Here is a 25,520-nt window from a genome sequence, read left to right on the forward strand (position 1 = left end):
GTTACCAACAGCAATTGAATAGTGAAGTCAAGGCCAAACCAGGGTCAGAAGCCAGAGTCTAGCATCTGTCACAAGCAGGGCCTGGAGCGGAAGCAGGCAGGCAGTCTGTGTCATTGCTCAGACAGCTCCTCGTGTTGGCTTCCTGGTTTAATTATTGGTATCAGCCAATCAGTAGGCTGTGAGGGGCTGCCACTCAGCCGCTGCTAGGTGGTAGTGCCTGCCAAGCCTAGCTTCACAGGGTCCTCTCATGGGAGCGTGGCTTAACCCTCCCGTGGTGATGCAGCAGCATCAGTGGCCCAGAACCCGCCTGGTCCCAGGTTTTAGCCCTGCAGGTTCTTAGAACAGCCAAACAAAACTATGGAGAACACTGACTCTCTGCTCTTCGAGGACAACCACCAGAATGCTACTTGACAATGCTCCTGTGCTGACAGAAGTAACACCTGCCCATCAGGTCACTGTCTGGAAAAACATCAAGAGCAATAAATAGGCTCCAAGTTGCAGATCCATCTCAGTGGCTAACCTGACCTCTGCAGTAGGCACTAGTATGAGAACAAGAAGAGACCATGTGATCAGAAAGCCAGAGGTTCAGAGATGGAGTTACTGACAGATATTGAATATCCTGACCTCCAGCCTAGATGTCTCTATTTGCCTGTTTTATTAATTGCCTGTTTCAGATTGTGGTTGTTATTTTGGGGTGACATTTCATTTGTATTTGACTTTCAAAAAGTCAGGGAGGATGTAACAGTAGCCACTAGAGTCAGTGGCTACTTACCCATGCCACATGACAGGGGCATAACCTTTTGTAACTCTGACTCATGTCATGTAACTATGACTGACCAGAAAAAAAGTTCAGTCTCTTACCATCACATCTATATTACAATCACCTCACTATGCTGACACCAGAATTTGTCAGATTTAATAAAACAGTCAATGCATCTTATTTCAGTTTGAATTTGCCTAGTTTTAATTTCCATCCACTAGATCTTGTTCTTCCTTTGTCTGCCAGGCGAAAGAACCTTCTAGTAGAAGATCTCTTCTCCTTGTGTAGAAAGAAAAGGAGTACTTGTGGCACCTTAGAGACTAACCAGTTTATTTGAGCATGAGCTTTCGTGAGCTACAGCTCACTTCATCGGATGCATAGCATATCGTGGAAACTGCAGAAGACATTATATACACACAGAGACCATGAAACAAAACTTCCTCCCACCTCACTCCCCCGCTGGCAACAGCTTATCTAAAGTGATCCTCAAGTAGAGCCATTTCCAGCACAAATCCAGGTTTTCTCACCCTTCCCCCCGCCCCCCCCCCCCACACATACAAACTCACTCTCCTGCTGGCACCAGCCCATCCCCCTTTGAAACCCCTCTTTATAATGCGCATGATAATCAAGGTGGGTCACCTCCAGCACTAATCCAGGTTTTCTCACCCCCCCCCCCTTTTTTTTTTTTTTTTTTTTTTTTAAAACCACACACACACACACAAAAAAAAGGGGGGGGTGTGGGGGGGGGTGAGAAAACCTGGATTAGTGCTGGAGGTGACCCACCTTGATTATCATGCACATTATAAAGAGGGGTTTCAAAGGGGGATGGGCTGGTGCCAGCAGGAGAGTGAGTTTGTATGTGTGTGTGTGGGGGGGGGGGGGAAGGGTGAGAAAACCTGGATTTGTGCTGGAAATGGCTCTACCTGAGGATCACTTTAGATAAGCTGTTGCCAGCGGGGGAGTGAGGTGGGAGGAAGTTTTGTTTCATGGTCTCTGTGTGTATATAATGTCTTCTGCAGTTTCCACGATATGCTATGCATCCGATGAAGTGAGCTGTAGCTCACGAAAGCTCATGCTCAAATAAACTGGTTAGTCTCTAAGGTGCCACAAGTACTCCTTTTCTTTTTACGAATACAGACTAACACGGCTGTTACTCTGAAACCTCTCCTTGTGTAGGTAATTCTAGAATCTAGACCACGATTAAGTCACTTCTTAACCTTATGTTCCACAGGCTAAATAGATTGAGTGTAAGTCTTTCATTATAAGGCACATTTTCTAGACCTAAAATCATTCTTGTGGCTCTTCTCTGAACACCCTCCAATCTTTCAAAATCCCTTTAAAAGCATGGACACCAGAACTGGATGCAGTATTCCAGCAATGGTCTCTCTAATACTGTGTGTAGAGGTAACACTACCTCCCTACACTGACTTAATATTCCCATTTATACATCAAAGGACTGTGTTAGCCCTTTTAGCCGCAGCATTGCATTGGAAGCTCTCATTCAGCTGGTTATCCACTATGATCCCTAAGTCCTTTTCAGAATCATTGCTTTCCAGGTTATAGTCCTCTCTTCTGTAAATATGACCTATATTCTTTATTCCTAGATTATGACGTTTCATTTAGCTGTCTCAAAACACTTGTTGTTTGAATGTCCTAAGTTTACCAAGCTTCAGAGGGGTAGCCGTGTTAGTCTGGATCTGTAAAAGCGACAAAGAGTCCTATGGCACCTTATAGACTAACAAATGTATTGGAGCATGAGCTTTCGTGGGTGAATACCCACTTCGTCGGATGCATGTAGTGGAAATTTCCAGAGGCAGGTATAAATATGCAAGCAAGAATCAGGCTAGGGATAACGAGGTAGTTCAATCAGGGAGGATGAGGCCATCTTCTAGAAGTTGAGGTGTGAACACCAAGAGAGGAGAAACTGCTTTTGTCGTTGGCTAGCCATTCACAGTCTTTGTTTAATCCTGAGCTGATGGTGTCAAATTTGCAAATGAACTGAAGCTCAGCAGTTTCTCTTTGAAGTCTGGTCCTGAAGTTTTTTTGCTGCAGGATGGCCACTTTTAAATCTGCTATTGTGTGTCCAGGGAGGTTGAAGTGTTCTCCTACAGGTTTTTGTATATTGCTATTCCTAATATCTGATTTGTGTCCATTTATCCTTTTGCGTAGGGACTGTCCAGTTTGGCCGATGTACATAGCAAAGGGGCATTGCTGGCAGATGATGGCGTATATTACATTGGTGGACATGCAGGTGAATGAACTGGTGATGGTGTGGCTGATCTGGTTAGGTCCTGTGATGGTGTCGCTGGCGTAGATATGTGGGCAGAATTGGCATCGAGGTTCGTTGCATGGATTGGTTCCTGAGTTAGAGTTACTATGGTGTGGTGTGTAGTTGGTGAGAATATGCTTCAGGTTGGCAGGTTGTCTGTGGGCAAGGACTGGCCTGCCTCCCAAGGCCTGTGAAAGTGAGGGATTGTTGTCCAGGATGGGTTGTAGATCAGTGATGATGTGTTGGAGAGGTTTTAGCTGAGGACTGTATGCGATGGCTAGAGGAGTTCTGTTGCTTTCTTTCTTGGGCTTGTCTTGCAGCAGGAGGCTTCTAGGTACACATCTGGCTCTGTTGATCTGTTTCCTTATTTCCTCGTGTGGGTATCATAGTTTTGAGAATGCTTGGTGAAGATCTTGTAGGTATTGGTCTCTGTCTGAGGGGTTGGAGCAAATGCGGTTGTACCTCAGTGCTTGGCTGTAGACAATGGATCGTGTGGTGTGTCCGGGGTGGAAGATGTAGGCATATCGGTTGGTGGGTTTTCGGTATAGGGTGGTGTTAACATGACCATCACTTATTTGCACCATGGTGTCTAGGAAGTGGACCTCCCATGTAGGTTGGTCCAGGCTGAGGTTGATGTTGGAGTGGAAGCTGTTGAAATCGTGGTGGAATTCTTCCAGGGTTTCCTTCCCATGGGTCCAGATGATGAAGATGTCATCAATGTAACGTAGGTAGAGAAGGGGCGTGAGTGGACGAGAGCTGAGGAAGCGTTGTTCCAGGCCAGCCATAAAAATGTTGGCATATTGTGGGGCCATGCGAGTGCCCATAGCAGTGCCACTGGTCTGGAGGTATATATTGTCACCAAATTTGAAATAATTGTGAGTGAGGATAAAGTTACAGAGCTCAGCAACCAGTTGTGCTGTGGCATCATCAGGGATACTGTTCCTGACAGCTTGTATTCCATCTGTGTGTGGGATGTTTGTGTAGAGAACCTCTACATCCATGGTGGCTAGGATGGTGTTTTCTGGAAGATCACCAATGCATTGTAGTTTTCTCAGGAAATCAGTGGTGTCACGGAGATAGCTGGGAGTGCTGGTGGCGTAGGGTCTGAGTAGAGAGTCCACATATCCGGACAGTGCTTCAGTGAGAGTACCAATGCCCGAGATGCTGGAGCGTCCAGGGTTTCCGGGTTTGTGGATCTTGGGTAGTAGATAGAATAACCCCAGTCCGGGCTCTAAGGGTATGTTGATTTGTTCCGGTGTTAGTTCCTGCAGCAAAAAAACTTCAGGACCAGACTTCAAAGAGAAACTGCTGAGCTTCAGTTCATTTGCAAATTTGACACCATCAGCTCAGGATTAAACAAAGACTGTGAATGGCTAGCCAACGACAAAAGCAGTTTCTCCTCTCTTGGTGTTCACACCTCAACTGCTAGAAGAGGGCCCCATCCTCCCTGATTGAACTACCTCGTTATCCCTCGCCTGATTCTTGCTTGCATATTTATACCTGCCTCTGGAAATTTCCACTACATGCATCCGACGAAGTGGGTATTCACCCATGAAAGCTCATGCTCCAATACGTCTGTGAGTCTATAAGGTGCCACAGGACTCTTTGCTAAGTTTACCAAGAGATTCAGGTTGCTCTGGATAAATGATCTGTCCCCATTGTTACTGATCACTGTACCAAACTTTGTGTCATCTGCAAACTTTATCACTAATGATCTGTTTTCTTTCAGATCACTAATAAAATTATTAAACACGACAGAGCCAAGAAATGATTCTTATGCCACCCGCATAGAAACACCCCCAATCAGTGATAATTCCCCATTAGCAACTCTGTTTTGAAATCTATCAGTTAGTCAGTCTTTAATCCATTTAATATTGTGCTACATTGATTTTGTATAGTGTTAATTTTTAATCAGACTATCCCGGGGTACTAAGTCGAACTTCTTACAGATATCTGAGCATGTTACATCAATACAGTTACCTTTATCAACCGAACTCATAATTTCATAAAAAAATCATATCCACTTAATTCAACAGACCTATTTTCCATAAAATTGCAAGTACTGAATCCTCACAGTGAACAATTTACAAGCGTCCACAGGCAGAAATGTGTTTGCACAGAACGTTTGTTGAATACAAATTTGTGTCGATAGGCACGGAGAGTGTTAACGTTGTTGGTCCCACTATACTCAGAAGGGGAATGATTATTTGTGTCATTTCCAGATTATCATTACTAAAGCACTTACCTCTGCTGACACCAGACATGTCTGTCTGTGCTCCTTACTCCTATCTGCACCACAACATGGCACAAGTGAGCAACAAGAAGCAAACCTGTTGAAATCGTGATCTCATCATCAAAGAACCACGTGTGGAAAAAAGGACTAAATTGATTATAAATAAACTATTTACTCTGAGTCACTCACCCAGCTCTGCCTGCGGGGCTTGACTCTGATCTCATTTACACAAACACCACTGTCTTCAGTTAAGTCACTCCTGATTTACAGGCGTGGAAGATCAAAATCAAATCAGACACTATGGCATTTAAGACAACCTTGAAACCATATATAAGATGCAGAAAGGCAGAAGACATTTCTTTGCAAAACAACATCCTTACCTCCCATGAGGAAGAGAAGCCCTGCTACATACTGCATAAGGCCTCGATCCCAGCAGCACCCCAGCACCCCGATAATCCATCCAAAGAGGATGATGGCCACAGCCATGCCCATAAAGCCAGCTGTCATCCTACGCAGGTCTGCAAAGTGGAAGAGAGAACAACAGAATGCTTGTGAAATTTGATGTTATTATGATCAGATCTTCATAAGAACTCTAACCCAAACATCTTCCTTCTTTTGCACAGCGTTGTCAGTGGTTAGCACAGGAGGATTTGTGTCATGACGTAGAGGAAGGACAGTCCAGTGGTGAGGGAGCTAGCTTGGGACTTGGGAGACCAGGGTTCCTTTCCCTGCTTTGCTAACGAATTCCTGTGTGAACTTGATCAAATCACTTGAGGTATGTCTACACTGCACACCACTGGCAGTGATATGTAGGGTATGTATAGCTACATGCCGCAGTGAAAAGCAGGCTAAATCCACACTGTGGTTTGTAGCTACACACATCAGTGAAATGCTCTGGCAGGGGGAGGGCAGTGGGGAAAGGCTCCAGCAGTGGGGAACTGCTGGAGCCTTTCCCCACTGCCTCCTCGCTTCCTGGAGTCTTTCCTTGGCACAGAGAAAGGCTTCAGCAGCAGAGAGCTGCTGGAATGCTGCCTTCCCGCTGCCAGAGCCTTTCCCCGCTGCCACCTACTTTCCCTGTGGCGGGGAAAGGCTCCGGGAGTAGGACACTACGCTGCTAAAAATAGTGTAGATCTGGAAGGCACTGCTCGGGCATGTAGACAGCCACGTAGGGTACATATCCACAGGGTTCAGGCATTACCTGAACTTACCTGTCTTACCTTGCCTAAGCAATGCCTCACCATCTACGCTGCTATTTATACCATGCTAGGGGGCAAGCAGGGTATGTACTCTACACACCACTGTAAGGTGTGTGCAGTGTAGACATACCCGTAGTCTTCCCTGGGCCTCAGTTTCCTATCTGTAAAGTGGGGATAATAACACTGACCTATCTCACATGGGTGCTGTGAGGATAAATATATTAAAGACTGTGAGGTGTTCAGCTACCTTGGTGATGAGGGCTATATAAGTACCTGAGATACAAAGGATTGTGGCATGGAGCAGGCACTTCTCCCCCTCCTTTGGCTTTGGATGGTGAATGTTTCAAAATGACTTTGTGGTGGGAAGGTGTTTTGGTGCTACAGTCAGGATTGAAGAGCAGTGGCACAGCTAAGGGAGGGCAGGTGTCTGGGAATAAAGCATCTGGACACACTACAGATTAGGAATGAGGTGCATCAGCACAACTCCGTGTGTTACATGCATGCCTGAATAGAACCTGCCTGCGCTATGGCTTGCTTTAGCAAATGACACAACAGTTATGAGCATTTCATAGGAGCAAAATAAAATGGAAGAAAAACATTCAAATTAAAATTTTCCCATGTCCTATAGCAGGATTCATCAAAAAGCGAGGGACAGCTGCATTACCATCTCCTGCCTCACACAGGAGAAAATCAAACATTTTCACAGCTATTTCCAGTGTGAAATGTGGAGCTGTAGAGTCTACATGGCTACTGAAACTGCAAGGATTACTAGAGTCAATGAGCTCCTTTACACCCTTAGATCAGATATCCAGAGTGGGGGTACTTTCATTAAAACAAACATTTGACTATTTTCAGCCACACACACACGGCCATACTCACCACACACAGGAAAAATTCCACCCAAGTAGGTACCACAAACACATTCTCTCCCGCTTGAAGCACATTTTACTTGCAGAGGATTTTTCTTCTTCTTCTTTCAAATAACAGAATGCACGTGGGAGGAAGGGATGCAAGAGCGGGATTTGAAAATAATGAATCAGACACTGAGTCTAGGGCAGCTTTTCTCCTCGGTTGGGGCGAGGAAAAAGCTGGCCCAGCAATAGTGGTGACTAACTCCCACAGACCAGCTCCAATTTTCTATTTCTCTTTGCCACAATGGATCACAAGGACAACTAATGCTATGGGCCTAGGCTTCTTGCCCATCCTGGGATCTGGCCGGACAGTTCAGATTTTCACCTGGCTCCCTGTCCCACAACATTTGTGCAAGTTCAGCTTGTAGAACACAAACTCTCCTGTGCATGCAATGATGACATGCATCAATGATGTTGTCATCATCTCATGTCTCCTTGTCACTTTGTTGTGGTTGTTGTGTAAGTGGGACAGTTTTACAGAGACAGTGACCCTTACTCCTAGGACAGGGGGATCGCTACTGGGCTCAAGATTGCTAGGTTCTCTTACAAAAGACAAGTCTCAGACCCCCATTTTCTGCCTCACTAAGATAAACTTTTCATGGTTGCCCGATGACCAATAAGCAAAAGTGAAAAGAGAGTCCAAAGTATTTGAATATATTTAGGTGGTCCCTGGTGCAGAAAAACCAGGTACTTCCTACAAAACCGAAGCATCTGTACTGGTATCTTCTCCTCTGGGTGTTGTCAGAGGGATTGTTTTTTAACTCAAGAAGAAACTGAGTAGCCATCTTCAGTGGCAGAGTAGGCTGATACACTGGCTTTTAAGCCATGGGTTCAAATCCTAATACAGGTGACAAAGGAAAGCGTTTGCTGATCTGTTCCTTGACTTTAATGCCTCAGAACTTGTATCACAAAACCACTGCACAATTGTCTGTGTCCGTTCACAAGAGACCTTTGACTTTAACTCAAGAACAAAGCTTTTTTCCTTGTGAAGACAGAGCCTAACACCCTAAGTGTTCAGCCTAAATAGCGTCCGCTGTATTTATTCTGCTCCATGACAGGAATGCCCCCCTAAACTGCCTCTACATTCTAGTTGGGGGTTAACCGTCAAAAACCCAACCCATTGACTGTCTTGACAGAGCCACTTCTCAGAGTATATCTACACATGGGCTTCAGTGTGGGTAATACAAGCCCAGCACAGACACTCGGTATGTACTCAGCTTACTAGCCTACTCTGACCTGTCTCCATTGCTACTGTTACTTGCACCAGCTGGATTCAAGCTAACATGGGTAGCTCGCCCATGCAGATTTTGTTGTGTAGACATCCTCTGAGAAACTCAGAGGGCTGGGGTGTGGCAGGGCAGCAGGATCTCTTTCTCATCTCACCTATCAAACGAAGGGCCTGTTTCTCCCCATTGAAATCAGCAGAAGTTTTGCCATTGACTTACTTAAATGGGAGCAGATACAGGACCTAGACTCCTGGATCCAACTTGTAGGACTGTCTCTAGTGCTGGGGTTCATTTCATCTGACCACCCTACCTGAGAGGTACCAGTACTGGGGTTCCTTTTCTCAGCACCAAGGTGCAGTCCATTAGCATCATTACAACCCTGGGCTAAGTCCACTTATGGCAAAGGAGAAGTGGCCCATACTTGATAAGGTTAACTTTTGGCTGACATTGAAACCCAAGCAGAAAAGTTTTATTTATGTTCTGTTTAAAACACCACTTCCCCTGAATTTTCCCTCAGCTCAGTTAAAAATTCTCACTGCTTCCTTCTCCTAGCAACCCTCCTCCCAGCAAGCCCTTCCCCTAGGCTCATCTGGAAGAACTACAAAATAAAGATAAGCTTCCTTTTTGTTCAAAACCAGTTCAGTTTCTGTCCCGCCAGAACCACCCCAAAGGGCATCATTTGCAAATGGCAATGGCGGGAAAGGGGACTTTTAAGCTGGTTTCATAAACAGCTCTTGTCTGTCTGACAATATCTCCCTGGCACTCCTCACCTAGCAGAGCTCACAGGATGTCAGTGTTAAGAACAAGTCTATTCAAAGTGATTCTTCCATGGGAAAGTACTTAATATATAATGTAGTGCATCACTGAATCAGCACCCTCTGGCTATTTACAGAAGAGGAGGCCAGAGAATGGAAGCCTGTCTGTCTTAGTCACAGGCCTATAGTAGCGGTATTATTACTATTACTGGTTTGTTTAAATGGTACTTGGCAAGGAAGGAAGGGTAGAAAAATCAAGGCTTTGCTTTGCATCATAGAATAGTATCATGGAATATCAGGGTTGGAAGAGACCTCAGGAGGTCATCTAGTCCAACCCCCTGTCCAAAGCAGGACCAATCCCAACTAAATCATCCCAGCCAGGGCTTTTGTCAAGCCAGGCCTTAAAAACCTCTAAAAATGGAGATTCCACCATCTCCCCAGGTAACTCATTCCAGTGCTTCACCACCCTCCTAGTGAAACAATTTTTCCTAATATCAACCTAGACCTCTCCCACTGCAGCTTGAGACCATTGCTCCTTGTTGTCATCTGCCACCACTGAGAACTGCCTAGCTCCATCCTCTTTGGAACCCCCCTTCAGGTAGTTGAAGGCTGCTATCAAATCCCCCCTCACTCTTTTCTTCTGCAGACTAAATAATCCCACTTCCTTCAGCCTCTCCTCATTAGTCATGTGCCCCAGCCCCCTAATCATTTTTGTTGCCCTCCGCTGGACTCTCTCCAATTTGTCCACATCCTTTCTGTTGTGGGAGGCCCAAACAATACTCCAGATGTGGCCTCATCAGTGCCGAATAGAATATAATCACTTCCCTCAATCTGCTGGCAATGCTCCTACTAATGCAGCCCAATATGCCGTTAGCCTTCTTGGCAACAAGGGCACACTGTTGACTCATATCCCGCTTCTCGTCCACTGTAACCCCTAGGTCCTTTTCTGCAGAACTGCTGCTTAGCCAGTCGGTCCCCAGTCTGTAGCGGTGCATGGGATTCTTCTGTCCTAAGTGCAGGACTCTGCGCTTGTCCTTGTTGAACCTCATCAGATTCCTTTTGGCCCAATCTTCCAATTCGTCTAGGTCACTCTGGACCCTATCCCTACCCTCCAGCATATCTACCTCTCCCCCCAGTTTAGTGTCATCTGCGAAGTTGCTGAGGGTGAAATCCATCCCATCATCTAGATCATTAACGAAGATGTTGAACAAAACTAGCCCCAGGATCCTGAAGGCCTCATTAAGCTCTCCTTGCTGTGGGAATGGGAGTGGGAGGGCTCTGATGTCAATAAACAGCAGGGCATAGGAGCAAGGTGACAGAATTTTACCCAAGTTTGGTTAGCTTTGGCGATTTTTCTTGTGTAAAGGTATCCTGAAAAAGTAAACAAAACTGTGTTTGTGCCCTTTGATGCTTCCTTCTGGCGTTTAAAGACATCCTGAACGTTTCTGATTTTTTATAAGTTTTTTTTGTTTGTGTTTTACACTTTGAAATTCAGGTCTCATTGTACGCTATTTTTTCTTAAAAAGAAAAGGAGTACTTGTGGCACCTTACAATTTAACCAATTTATTTGAGCATAAGCTTTCGTGAACAGCATCTGATGAAGTGAGCTGTAGCTCACGAAAGCTTATGCTCAAATAAATTGGTTAGTCTGTAAGGTGCCACAAGTACTCCTTTTCTTTTTGCGAATACAGACTAACACGGCTGCTACTCTGAAACCTATTTTTTCTTAGACAATCCTCTGGATGAATGGAGAACAAGCAGGATTGTGATGTCTCGGGAGAGTGAAACCTGATCGACCGAAGGTGCATCTACACTAGAGAAATGCACTGCTGAAACTTGTACCAGCGGGACTGAACCACTGCGGGTTGCAATACTGTAGCATGTCCCATGCTAGCCAAACTCTTTCAGGTTCATGGCTCCCCCCGTGCACATATGGCCATGCCTTGCACTGCATTCCAGGTTGCCATCCCACAGTTCCTGACACTGCAGCAGGTGCATAGATTGTAGCACTCTCATGAATCCACTTTTACAACATAATGAGTGATACGCTATTATATTCTACATTTGATAATATCTAAAACTGATTACATCTTTTAGGAGTGTGGTTATAAGTTGTCATAAAACTGGTTATTACTGCATTTATTTGGTAAGTACCATAATATATAATGTTTCAAATTCATCAACTGTTTGGCTGCTAGTCCCAATGGTTTACTAAGGCATGGGCTCTTATCCTGGGGGTCATGACCTCAGGGGGTCACAACCACTCTCCCTTTCTTCATGGCTTGATGAGACGGAAGTCTTGAAGACGATTTTTCTGTTGTTAATATAGGGCAGGAGTCGGCAACCTTTCAGAAGTGGTGCGCCAAGTCTTCATTTATTCACTCTAATTTAAGGGTTCGCGTGCCAGTAATACATTTTAACGTTTTTAGAAGGTCTCTTTCTATAAGTCTGTAATATAGAACTAAACTATTGTTGTATGTAAAGTAAATAAGGTTTTTAAAAATGTTTAAGAAACTTCATTTAAAATTAAATTAAAATGCAGAGCCCCCCCAGACCAGTGGCCAGGACCCGGGCAGTGTGAGTGCCACTGAAAATCAGCTCGCATGCCGCCTTTGGCACACGTGCCATAAGTTGCCTACCTCTGATATAGGGCTATGAGATGGAAATGGATGAGAATCACTTTGTTTAATCCAACGATTGTTTCATATTAGTTCTGGCCCTGCGGAGGACCTGTGTATGCACCTCTGGGGACAATGCCTTCACTCTGTAAAGAGATGGCAGAGATTGCTCAGGCCGTTGCTCCATTGTCTCCTGACGAACTGTGGGCTGATTGCCTGAGAATTTAAATTACAACCTACACCTGCTGGAGGCACTGCTCCAGAAAATCAATGCACTTCTCTTTCCTTTCGTGTGCAGCTTTGTAGAAAGCTTCGCTAATGAAGTTTTTTGTTTCTAAATGCACAAGTGGTTTGTGTCTCACTGGGGCTTGTTCCCTAGGCTTGTTCCCTTATGATGTTTCTTGTTATTCTTAAAGTCCCAGCTCCTTGAGTCATTTGATTACCTGAGAATCACAGCTTTCTTTAAAAAGTAAGTTTCTAGCCATCATGACAGTGGAGAAAAGCTTTAAAATGTGAACCCTAAAAGCTCAAAAACCAGAAGGCAAATAAAAAAGCACCCAAAGTTTATTACTTTTTAAAATTTCATGATTTTTTGGGGAGCCTGCACCCACCAGCCACAGTGGTTCTGGCCCCAGGGCTGGTCACTGATCAGCTGTTTGGTGGGTGGGAGGCGCTTGGGGAGTGGAGAGGAGGGAGCAGAGAGTGGAGGGAGTTTCGGAGGAGGAGGCGGAGTGAGGGAGTGAAGATGGGGCCTTAGGGGAGGGGACAGAGCGGGAGCAGGAAGAGGCAGAGTGGGGTCAGGAAGAGGCGGATCAAGGGCAGGGCTGTGAGGGCAGGGCTGCGGGGTGGGAGCACCCACCGGGAAAAATACAAGTCAGAGCCTGTAACTGGAGGTGGGTTTCATGCCTTCGGGGGTGACGAAGCAGAAGGCAAAAGGCCCAGTGTCTGGTAGTTAAGGACTCGGGGTGGACAGATTTGGGGAGACTGTGGACTGGAAGAGATTTTTGGGGCCACTACAGGGAGTAACTAGGCTGGTGATTGCCAGGGTTAGACAGTTGTGGTTGTGGGCTGGCTACTGGTGTCAGAGCACTGAGGCATAGCAGCATAGAATTAAGGCACCCAAAGTTACATGCAGGAGGTGACAGAACCCCTTGCTGGTCTGGGTGATCCCCAAAACATCACACCCATGCACAATGTTGCTGGTGTGTATGACAGGCAACAACACCAGCCTCATACTTGGCACAAGGAAGATAGGAAGGGGTTGGGACGGAGTTCAAGCGTGATGTTGGTGTGGGCCAGAGCCTCAAAGCTCACGTTTAATAACGTGCGAGAGGAGGGATGGAATAGCTTCAAGTCTCAGGCATGAAGCTGAGATGAGAGGGTTGAAAGCTATCAACCTCATGCACAATGCTGGGAAGACAGATATAAAAAATCTCACGAGACTCCACGCATTCCCTAACAGCACTGCAGGCCTCAGCTGGAGAATATTTACTCGACAGGTTTCCTGGGTGTCTGAGAGGCAAAAGAGAACCTGATGCAGATTTATTTTCTCCGGGTAGCACGGGTAGAATCTTCTTGCTGTAAGTCTGCAAATGCCCCTCCCTCTGCTTTCACCCAGACATCTGTCCATCGGCGGTTGTTATGCTGCTCTGGTTTGAATGTCATAATGTGGGGGAAGTTTCACACCCCAGTAACCACAAACGAGACATGTTTTGAATCAGTGTTGTTACTTGAAAAAATCAGAGTGCGTTTTTGACCATTGATGTTTCATTCTCTCTTTTGAAATCACAAGTGAAATCCACCAGAGCTCAGGTCTTTCTCCCATTGATACCGGTTTGCCTCCCTATCACCACAGGAGTTGAATACCTCACAACCATTAGATTCCACCCCCCCCCCCCCCTTGCAACGGCTTTGAGGAAGGAAAAAATATGAGCTTAGTTTTGAAGATGGGAAACTAAGCCACAGAGAGATTAAGAGTCTTGCCCAAGATCACACAGGAAGTTTGTGGCAGAGCCAGGAAGTGAATCTAGATCACCTGAGTCTCAGGTGAGTGCTTTAATCACAAGAGCATTCTTCTGACTTCAGGATGCAAAATTGCACCCACAGTTTGCTATAAAATCAATAAGAAGGGTAGAGCTGCTATAAAGAATGTGCCAGGTATTCTGCAACATAAGTGTACCTACAAAGCAGCAACAACAAGAAAAACCTGTTTTAATATAAATAATAATAGTTTACATTTATACAAAGGACCTTTCACCACAAAGTGATTCACAAACGTATATTCAAACCCACTGAAATGCAGCCACTTCTGGAAGGGAGAGGGCAGCCAGGCAGATAACACTGGCGAAATGGGAAATTTTTGCACACAGGGATTTAGAGGACCCTTACTTTTACACAGAGTGCTATGGGATCTGTAATGGAAATGCACAGAAGACAGGACCACATTTTCTTAAGGTTTCATCTGCAAAACACAAAGGTCTTGTCTAGACTAGAGTTTTGGTCCTGTTGTAACGTATTAATTGCAAAACACTTAACACATGTTAACTAACATAGACATGTTAGTTGTAAACTTTTGTTCCTGGTTGTGGTTCATGCTAGACAGGCTGTGCTCGGTCAGACATGGTGGGGTTGGGCTTATAATGGAAATTCTGCATATTTTTAATTTTTGTCATGGGGAATTGTCTGTCTGTCTGCCTAGGTGCTTACCTAGTAACCACCCTGCACCAGAGCATCTGAGCACTCCCACAACCATTCAAAAATAGAAACAACAACAACAATCTCTCTCCCTCTCTTCTTTTCCATCTTGCAGGAAGAACAGCTTGATTTGTTTATAAGGTTCTTTTGTTTGGGGTTTTATGTGTCTGTATGACTGCAAAGATTGTTAGGAAAGAAAAGCAAATCAAAGAGATGAGTTTTGCATTTAGTTCTGAATGTGCTGAGTCCTCTGGTCATTATCTCTTGTGCCAATGAGTTCCATAATCTAAGTCAAAGTTCTGTGAAAGTGCTGTCTTCTGCACTCTTTGTGTAGCTATTGTGTGAGGTCACAAGGGGTGCAATTCTCATGCACCTAAGGCCAACCCCAAGGAAGGATTTGAACTTCAGAACAGAGCCAATGAACTGGACTTGGTGTTCAATGGGGAACTAGTTCAGAAATGGGACCACCAGAGAACCATGTTCATGGTGACCTGTGTTGATAAGCAGCTGCCTTTTCTACCAGGTGGAGCTTTTTCAGGTGATGTGACTTCATTCCTAGATATGAGTTGCAATAACCAAGTCTGGATGTCACAAATCACTGTGGCCAGGTCTGCATCTCATAGGATAGGGTTCAGTCTTCTGGTTGGTGCAAATATAAGTCCCCATTTTTTTCTCAGCAGGCTATTTGTGTATCCGGTAGCACTGAGGAGTCCAAAGAGACCCAAAGGTTGCAAACTGACTACCAGTGGCTCTCAACCTTTCCAGATTACTGTACCCCTTTCAGGAGTTTGATTTGTCTTGTGTACCCCCAAGTTACAACTCACTTAAAAACTACTTGCTTATGAAGTCAGACATAAAAATACAGAAGTGTCACAGCCCACTATTACGGACAAATTGCTTACTTGCTCATTTTTACCATATAATAATAAAATAAATCAATTGGAATATAAATATTGTACTTCCATTTCAGTGTATAGTATATAAACAAGTCATTGTATATATGAAATTTTATTTTGTACTGACTTTGTTAGTGCTTTTTATGTAGCCTGTTGTAAAATTAGGCAAATATCTAGATGAGTTGATGTACCCCCTGGAAGACCTTTGCGTGTCCCTGGTTGAGAACCACTGAACTAAACTATCTGACTGTCATTACTAGAGGAGGCAAGTTGTTTGAGGTGCTCCTCTCTCCCTACCAGAACCACCTCAACCTTGCCTGGGTTCAGCTTTAGCCAGCTGCTCTTCAATTAAGTTCTGATTTTGACTAAGCACAGAGTACTGGGAGATTGCATTGTTTATATCTGATGTAAAGGAGACAGAGAGCTGGATGTCACCAGTGTACTGCTGGCATTTCAGCCTGTGTTTTCTCCCCAGCAATTCCAACAGTTTCAGACAGATGTTGAATAATACGGCATGACTAGGATTGGTATAATTATAGCGATTTTAGCTTCAGGATAAAAACTCCAGATTGCCATGCACTGTCATGACTCCCCATCCCTATGTACTCTCATCACAATGCACCCGGGTTCCCTATTAAAGATTACCTTTGGGATTTGCTAATGTTCTGCAATGTTCTCAAAGGACATGGGACAGACCTGCCAAAAGCAAGGGGCCCTGAGAAATTTGAGATGGCTGGCAGTCCTATCTGTGGCCTGATACAGGTCCCACTGTCACTCTTGTCTTTTGTCCCGTAGTGCAGTGAGTGGCCATGCGGGAAGAGACAAGGGAGACATGGTGGAAATGAAAGAGCCTTTTGACACAATAATAAAAGAAAGAAAAGAAAAAAAGACACCTGGTTTGTGTATGTGAGAGAAAAAAAAGAAAAGGCAGAAAGTGTCTCATCAGGGACTGAAGAGAAGGCTTTGTCTTCAAGAGACTTTCTGATATGGACATTAGAGAGGTCAAAGCACAAAGGCTGCGTCTGTATAGCTGAAGTTTAAGGAAGATTAGATGCAGCTCTGAACTAATGTAGAGAGTTTTACAACTGAAGGCAGAGAGTTTTACAACCGTCTGACCTTTGAGGAACCACACCATGGGCTCAGCTCTGTTGGCCAAGGAGGAATGCGTTGCAGCTGGGCAACAGCACTTTAAATTGGACAGAGGGATTGCAATGGGAGGATGTGGTGCACTCCCTTCTCTGCTCCCACTGTGCTACCTCTGTTCCACAGCATTTCAGCTGGTCGCATGAGAGGCTGGGTGGAAAGCTTGGCTTTTTAAATGGAAATTCTTCTGTATTCTCTAATGGTCTGGAAGAAAGCTGGAATAGGCTTGGGGTCTCAGAGCAAAGAACACATTCTTTCTTGTAAAGTACATTTAGCATGGGGGAAAGGTGTGGGATTGGCAGCCCTGAAAATTGAATTCCTCTATTTATCAACCAACCAGGGAAAAGCATCAGGGCAGGCTTCACTACACTGCCCTGCCAATGTGCCTCAGCCCCGAGATGGAGGGGACCCTCTTGGGGTGAGGGGTGAGTTCTGTCTCCAGGGCCATTCAGTGCTCAGGCTGTCTACTGATACAGCCAACAAAGGTGCCAGTTAAGGCCAAATTCTGTGAGGTATTGAGAACTTAATGTGAAGTGCTGAGCTGCCTCCACTTCCACAAAGATGGTGGGAGCTGAGGGTGTTCAAAAGCTCATGGAGTGTGTGGGGAGGGGTCTAGCACCTCACAGAACCAAGTCCTGTGTGTAATTTGTGAGGTTGGTTTCTGCAATGTGAACACCTATCTTCTAGGAACTCTGTTCCCTAGACTATCAACTCAGGGCACATGAACCAATAAACAGCCCAGCCAGGAGATGGCAGGGCAATTTCCAGTCAGGTATGAACCTGGACTTGAGAAGGAGGAGGATCTTGTGGTTAAAGTACTAGACTGGGATTCAGGAGATCTGGGTGCACTTCCTGGCTCTGCCACTGACTTCTTGTGTGATCATGGGCAAGTCACCTGATTTTCAAGAGTGCTGGGCACTCACTGTTCCCGGTGACATCAACTCGAGTTGTGCGTGCTCATCACCCCCGAAAATCAGATCCATCATCTCTCTGCTCCTGAGTTCCCTACCTGTAAGAGGAGAATACGTCCCCATCTTACAGGAGGTGAAAATAGATTGCTTGTGATGCATTCAGATAACAATAGGGCAATGCCAGATAAATAGATTTGAAGAAGTGACCTAGGTGCCAAAAAGCTCTGTATCCCATTACAGTCCCTCATTTTTAATTCAATTCTATAACCCATTGAGAAGAATATGTAATTTAGTCCATTCTGATTAACATATAGTGATGGTTTAAGGCTAGAAAAATCTGCTTCCAATCTCCATGCATATCAGATGAAAGGGGAAATTCTGAGACCCCAAAAATGAGGACCAGGTGAGCACTGTGGGGGAAGACATCCTAAAGTTGGGAACAAAACATCCCCCAAACAATTCTATCTAAATTAATCAGAGAAAAAAATGAGAATTGACTTATTTTTCCCCAGTTGCTTAGTTCAAGCTCATTCGAGACCAGATTCTGAGAAGAAGTCCACAGATCAGCCATGCAAGTGAAGAGGGAGAAATGCCCCACAGGGTGAGGGCCCCATCTCTTCTCCCACTGGTCAACAGCGTAGCACATTATCCTTCTTGATGTATCATCATTCAGTCTACAAATGTCTCTCTGTGGAGGGAGCACACTCTGCCCAGGCAGGGCAAGAGACCTCTTATTCTATTCTATTCTATTCTGGTTCTTGTATTGCACCAATCGTTGTGGCATCTGAGTGCCTTGTTCGGCAGTGACTCCTCTGGAGCGATGTTGGTGGTCTCCCCTATCTAGGATTCCTTGACTAAGAGGAAAGAAGTGCTACCTAATCATTTTGGTGACAACTATTAAGATGGAATCTTGACTGTTGGAAGTACTTCACTCTCTGAATTCATGGGAGTTGATTAAAATTTAATCTCAGGCTATCACATGTGAAACCTGATTCTAGCCAAGCCATGCCCAGCAAAACGTGACAGAGGTTAATAAGGCACTGAGTAAAGGGGAAGAGAAAATGGAAAAGCGCTTAAAGAGCTTTTTCTCTTTCTTCCTCTTAGAGAGAGGGAAAGAAAAAAAAGAAAGAAAGGCTCCAACAGATGGAAGAAAGAAGGAGCTATGAGAAGAGGGAGAAAGGAGGGGAAGAAAAGAGAGAAATGAGAAAAGAAAGAGGGGAGTTCATATGAATGATGAGAGGGAGACAAAGAGGAGGAGAGGAATAGGATGGTGTCCTAAATATAAAGGGAAGGGTAAACACCTTTAAATCCCCCCTGGCCAGAGGAAAAACCCTTTCACCTGTAAAAGGTTAAGAAGCTAAGATAACTTCACTGGCACCTGACCCAAACGACCAATGAGGAGACAAGATACTTTCAAAGCTGGAGGGGCGGGGGGGGGAACAAAGGGTCTGTCTGTGTGTGTGATGCTTTTGCCGGGACCACAGCAGGAATGCAGGTCAGAACTCCTGTAAAGAGTTAGTAAGCAATCTAGTTAGATATGCGTTAGATTCTGTTTTGTTTAAATGACTGATAAAATAAGTTGTGCTGGAGGGAATGTATATTCCTGTTTTTGTGTCTTTTTGTAACTTAAGGTTTTGCCTAGAGGGATTCTCTATGTTTTGAATCTGATTACCCTGTAAGGTATTTACCATCCTGATTTTACAGAGGTGATTCTTTTACTTTTTCTTTAATTAAAATTCTTCTTTTAAGAACCTGATTGCTTTTTCATTGTTCTTAAGATCCAAGGATTTGGGTCTGTGTTCACCTATGCAAATTGGTGAGGATTTTTATCAAGTCTTCCCCAGGAAAGGGGGTGTAGGGCTTGGGGGGATGTTTTTTGGCGGGGGGGAGATGTTTCCAAGTGGGCAAGCTCAATAACGTTTCCCTGTTATTTTTGTTAAACGCTTGGTGGTGGCAGCAGTAAGGTCCAGGGACAAAAGGTAAAACAGTTTGTACCTTGGGGAAGTTTTAACCTAAGCTGGTAAAAATAAGCTTAGGGGGTTTTTCATGCAGGTCCCCACTTCTGTACCCTAGAGTTCAGAGTGGGGAAGGAACCTTGACAGGTGGTATGCAAGGGCCTGATCCCAAGAGGTGCTGAGAGCTTTCCATAAAATGCAGATTCACCCTCAGCTCCCACTGAAGATAAATGACGTGGGAGGTACTCAGTACCTCCCAGGATTGGGCCCTGGGACAGATGGAAAGGGACAGAGTAGCACCATCTCTGCTGTGCCACTTCATACCATCCCTTTCAGACCAATGGCATTTCCTCCGCTCCTACCTTCCCCCGCCCCCTATCAAAATCTTCTTGCTCACTTTAGAAAGAGATTATTCTACAGGTTTTCTTTCTGTGTGTCTCCCTACCCCCAGCGACCCGGCGGAATATTATGCAGTGCCAACCCAAGAATAATGCCATCATAAAGCATTCAGAGCAGCAGGTTTGATAAATGGCTGGGATGGAAAAGGATGGAGGCAGAAGGATGATATCTCTGCTTTATCAGCAACTCAGGGCTCTTTTCAAACATCCTCATTCCACAGAACCCAGCATTAAACATTTTAATTTAGGATTTTTGAAAAGCATATTCTTATTTAGAAAAAAAAGACTATTTAATACAAGAGATGTTTGGGGGGGCGGGGGGAGAAGAAAGGTGGGGAAGAAGGAGGGAGAAAGTATAGAAATATATTAAATAGAGCGAAAAAGCGCTCTACCTCATGGAGAAATTTTGATTTTGAAGTTTACTCGTCTATTAACATTTAAATTGAAAGGCGTAGCTTCCAAACTCCATACAGGAAGCCAGAAAATCTGCATTTAAATAGATACCATTTAAAAGGGGGAAAATATATATCAGCACTGAATGCTTCTCCATTTTCTTGAAAAGAACTCACCCTATAAATGATTATTAATTTTTTTTTCAAAAAAGAGAAACTGGAAGTATATTAAAATCCTACTTGGGATGAAGAGGAGAGGGGTGGATGGCTGCTTAATTGCCAGTGACCCAGGTTTTGATCTCTCATGTTCCATGTAAGAGGATTTCAGCTTCTGTAGAAGACAGAATGGTCTGGTGGTTTGAGCATGGGACTGGAAGACAAGAGACATGGTCTGTATTCCCCATGTTGGGCCTGATTCTATAACCCTTACTCCCAATGAGTAGCACTTACACTCGCAAACAGTCCCATTGAATTCAATAAGCCTGTTCCCTTTGGGCTGCTGAATCGGACCCTTCGCAAGTTCACATAGCCACTTTGTGCCTCAGTTTCCTCATCAAAAATGGGGATGATAGTTACCTACTTCTGTAAAGTGCTTTCAGCTCCTCTGCTGAGAGGTGTTGTATTAACTGGGAAAGGATCAGGCAATAGATGAGTCAAGGGGGCTTTGGAAGACTGGGCTGGGTTAGTTCTGAGTCAAGTCATGTGGCCACTAGAGACAGACCTGTGCCACACCACCTGCATTTAGATTCAGATTTCAACCCCCATGAAGTTCAGGTGCAATAGGATCTGGGGTTTGGGTGCAACCCATTATAGAGACAGGAACCGAGTATGTAATTTGGATTTGGTTCAGCACTAAATACTCTGCTGTGGTGACTAGCACCTGAGGAGAGAGACCGAGATCAACTCATTGCGCCTGTGGAACTTCAAAACCTATTTTGCGGTATATCAGCGAGGGTGAAGGTGAGGAATATTCCCGCTGCACACATCCCTTCCCCTTCCCTGTCGCACTTTGACTCCTCCCTGTCAAAAGTGACTGACTGATTGAGTGAACATCAGCGCTCCGGGCCAATTCCTCACCACTGACACACAGCCCCGGGCTCCTACGTCTTAGGTTTCCGACTTGTGTATAGAAAGAAGGGAAAGAGCAGGGAGGAGAAAGGGGGAGTTTCTGCCTCTTGTGAGAAGGGGTGTCTCACCTATTTTCTCTGCAAGCTGCCTCAGAATCCCTTTTGGTTTTTATCCTGAGTGACGAAATTAAATTTCACCTACCAGCACCATTCAAAGAGCAACAAAAGGCCACCTGCGTGTGGTGTTCGCTCTAATTCCACTACACAAAGGGCTTCATCTCCACTAGAGAATCCCTGGGACAATCCAATTATTAGTATTCATTTCCTTTTTTTCCGCCTCATTTTCAAAATCATTCCTACAGAAAAGGGTAGACACGCATTCTATCCCCTAGCAGCGCATTATCAGCAACCCACAGGGCCTTTACTGCCATGTCAGAAAAGGGGTAAGCAGAGACAAGCTAGGACTGGATGCCCCAGAGGACCGGTAATGGACTCTGGTGTCTTTCACTTCTAGGCCACTGGTTTGACTCTAGGGCACAATGGTAGTAACTGGAAGCCATCATGTGAGGGCTGTGCAATGGCTTATGTGAAAAAAGCTATGAGGCCTCCATAAAATTGCTGATAGACAACTGTCTACACCTTTCTTTGGCAGCCTTCACAGGGTGGCCTCAGTGAGGAAACTCAACGACCCCTCGAGAAGGCGATGGCTGAAGCGTGGTGGTGGTGTGTGTATGGGAGCTCATGTTGCTCCTGCCTGTTCTGTGACAAACAGGGCCCTTCAGTTTCCATGGCTGTCAGCTAGACAGTTTACTTTAAAAGAAACAAAAATGTACAAAGCCAAAGGACAAAAACAGGGGCTACGGAAGAGGAAAGATGGTCTTGTTCCAGGTTCAATTGCCTGCTTTCCCATAGACTTCCTGCGTGACCTTGAGCAAATCACTCAGTTTCTCTGTGCCTCAGTTTCCATACGTAAAACGGGGATAGTTTCTATCTCAGCAGGGTGCTGTGAGAATAAATATATTAAACATTGTGAGGTGCTCAGATACTACTAGAACAAGGGCCATAGAAATAACTTAGCTAGATATAAAGCTTGTTGTAAACTGCAGCAGGATATGTGGGGGCATTCACTGATTTTCACTGCTGACTTCTGGCATAGTTCTATTCTGTCTAATTAAATCTGCAGCAGCATATACATGAAAATAAGTAAGAAGACAGGGAGAGGTCATTGCTATATGCAGAGTCCAAACACCTGCAAACTTTGGGGGTGTACAAAATCTGAACCCTGACTGAATTTTGTAACTCTTTATGATGGGCCAAACCAAAACCATGAATCCAACACCTTCAAACTTCAGGGGTGGTGAAAATCTGACCAGGACCTGACCAGGACCTGAATTTTGCAGCTCAAGTCCATTTCTCATTTCTATACACAGATGCCTTGTCTAATTTCAGCATGTCAACTGCAGCGCCTTACTTCTTCTGTATTTGACTTCCCTTGCTCTGTCTCACTAGGAAGGGGCTTTGTATTTCTGGCAGCATCCACTAAGGATTTTTGCTATGCAGATGGTAAAGCCTTTCTGAATTTATAGGTGATAAGAAAACACTGTGCAGTAGGAGAAGCCTGGGAAACGAATTCCCCTTTGCCCTCCCCTCCCCTTCTCCAAAACCCAATCATTTCCCTGTTAATAAACTCGCTGACTACAGCGTGGCACTACCCTTTCGCAATTGACGCCAGTGACATTTTGACAGTTCTACATATGGGCCTGCCGAAAGCAGAAGGAATATAAATTTGCAACATGGTGAAAGCTAGGTCAGGAGCCAAAACAGCTAGAGGGAAGAAGGAGAGAAACAGCCAACCATCCAAACAAAAATACCCTGCACAGATGTTACATTGAGTGAAAATGAAAGGAATACCACTGCTCTCACAGCTGTATGTGCCCCAGAAAATCCATGCTCAGAAAGCTAGCCTTAGGCTCCTGGCAAGTCCAGCCTAGCCAGAGATGCCCTCCAATGGTCTCTTCTCATAGGGGACTGGCAAATTTAGAGGGTATTCCTTATGGGAAGAAATTAGATAAAATGTTCACAGGGTACCATATTGATGCTGGTTGCCAGCATCTTATGTGACAAGGGAGTTGCTCTTTTAGGGGATTCTGACAGTATTTCAATGTGACCAGCAACAGGGAAACAATATGTTTATAACACTGTACTAGTCTATAAAAAGAAAAGGAGGACTTGTGGCACCTTAGAGACTAACAAATTTATTTGAGCATAAGCTTTCGTGAGCTACAGCTCACTTCATCGGATGCAATGTAAAGAGCCCATTAGTACCCAGTTTTTTTCCCCATGAAGGTTCTTATGCACTGTAATCAAGTCACCTCAGTCTTCTTCTGATATACTAAACAAATTGAGCTCTTTAAGGACGTGTCTACACGGGGAAGTTACTGGAAATAAGCTAGGGTATGAATTTCCAATGCAATAGTTACTTGGCACTAGCTCCTTGTGTGGACACTCTCATCCTGCACTAAACATGCCTTTTTCCACTTTAGCATGAACCACTTCTAAAGTGGATTAAACTTAACCACAGCGGCTATTCTGGGGTATTTCCCTACACCAACAAACTTCAAGTCTCTCACCGTAAGGCATTATCTCCAGCCTACAAATAATTTTTGTGTCTCCTTTCTGCATCCTCTCCAATTTTTCAATATCCCTTTGAAAATATGGATGGCAGAACTATACACAGCATTCCAGTACAGGTCTCATCATTGTTGTATGCAGGGATAAAATCACCTCCCTACTTCTACTTCCTCCTCTCTTCTTTATAGATCCAAGGATTGCATGAGCCTTTTTTTGCCACAGCATTGCACTCGGAGCTCACGTTCAGTTGCGTGTGCACTGTGACCACTAAATCCTTTTCAGAGTCACTGCTTTCCAGGACCCGGTCCCCCATTCCGTAGGCAGGGCCTGCATTCCTTGTTCCTAGATGTATAACTTTGTGTGGGGCTGTATTAAACCACATTTTGTTCGAACAGGCCCAGCTTACCGAGCAATCTGTTTTTGGGTTTTTTTGTATGACTGCCCTGTCCTCATCATTTACCAGGCTGCCAGCCTTTCCATCATCCACCCATAGTTGGAAGGCTAGTGTCAGCAGGCATTGTCACCACTTTGTTGTCCATGAATTTAGATGACACAGTGTTAAAACACGGGAGCCCTGTCTTTAGTGCTGCCACCGTTGCTATTGCTGGAAAAGCTCATCTGAGGGCTAGTACAACAGTGGGATATCTCCTGAAAAATGATAATCAATTAGCAAATCTTTTTTCAGCAGCTTTGTAACTCCTGTTAACAGGATACGCCAATGAAAGGCCTGCATCTTTACACAGGCTTCTGGAACCTGCCACCCTGTTACAGAATCCTTTAAGTACACCTCAGGGTGCTGCAGGAACTGTTATTGACGAATCAGTAGGTAGCACTCTGCCCTTTTGAGTCAGTGCTGATCCAATGGCCCATTATGGTGTTGCGAGACATTGAAAGGGCGAAGGTGCTGACTTTTGGATAAGAAATAAAATAGATATTAAAGATCCTATTAAACTTTCTACAAGTTCATAGGAGTGTTAGCACTTTTGTCCTGGCCAAATTCCACTTCAGATAACTTTCTGTCTAACTAAAAAAAAATCCCCCATTTACCTTCATTTGCACATTGTGTTCTTCACTTTCTGACCTGAACTCTTGTTTACTGTTGCTGCTATTATCCACTTCAGAAACTGAAGTTCCTATGCACAGCCTCTAAAGTTTGTAGAGTATACTGTGATCTTAGGACAAAAGGTGCTATCTAGAAAATCAATACGTTACACTCAGCACCTCATCAATCAATCAATCAATCAGAATTCAGGACTTGCCAGAGTTCTAAAGCATGGAAGAAGTGGCGAAAGAGTAGACAGATATAAATGTTGCTGAACCTGAATGCAACATTAATTTATACATATATGATGTTCATGCCATTTGGTATTTGTGCACAACCCTAGTAAACACCCTGTACAGCACGTATACTTCACAATCACACTCAATGATCCTAGAATAACCTACCATGCGGCACGTCCTTTAG

General features: G+C 44.6%; 1 protein-coding gene across 1 annotated transcript in view; it reads right to left on the bottom strand.

Annotated features, from left to right (window-relative positions):
• The window catches only part of TMEM178B (transmembrane protein 178B), a 328,885-nt gene that overhangs the window by 34,801 nt on the left and 268,564 nt on the right, over positions 1-25,520 (bottom strand). Inside the window, exon 3 of the mRNA XM_007072298.4 lies at positions 5,643-5,780. Within this exon, the coding sequence (XP_007072360.1) occupies positions 5,643-5,780 (138 nt within the window). The remainder of the gene's footprint in view (positions 1-5,642; positions 5,781-25,520) is intronic.

The sequence above is a fragment of the Chelonia mydas genome, chromosome 1, assembly GCF_015237465.2.
Source record: "Chelonia mydas isolate rCheMyd1 chromosome 1, rCheMyd1.pri.v2, whole genome shotgun sequence".
Taxonomy (NCBI): domain Eukaryota; kingdom Metazoa; phylum Chordata; order Testudines; family Cheloniidae; genus Chelonia; species Chelonia mydas.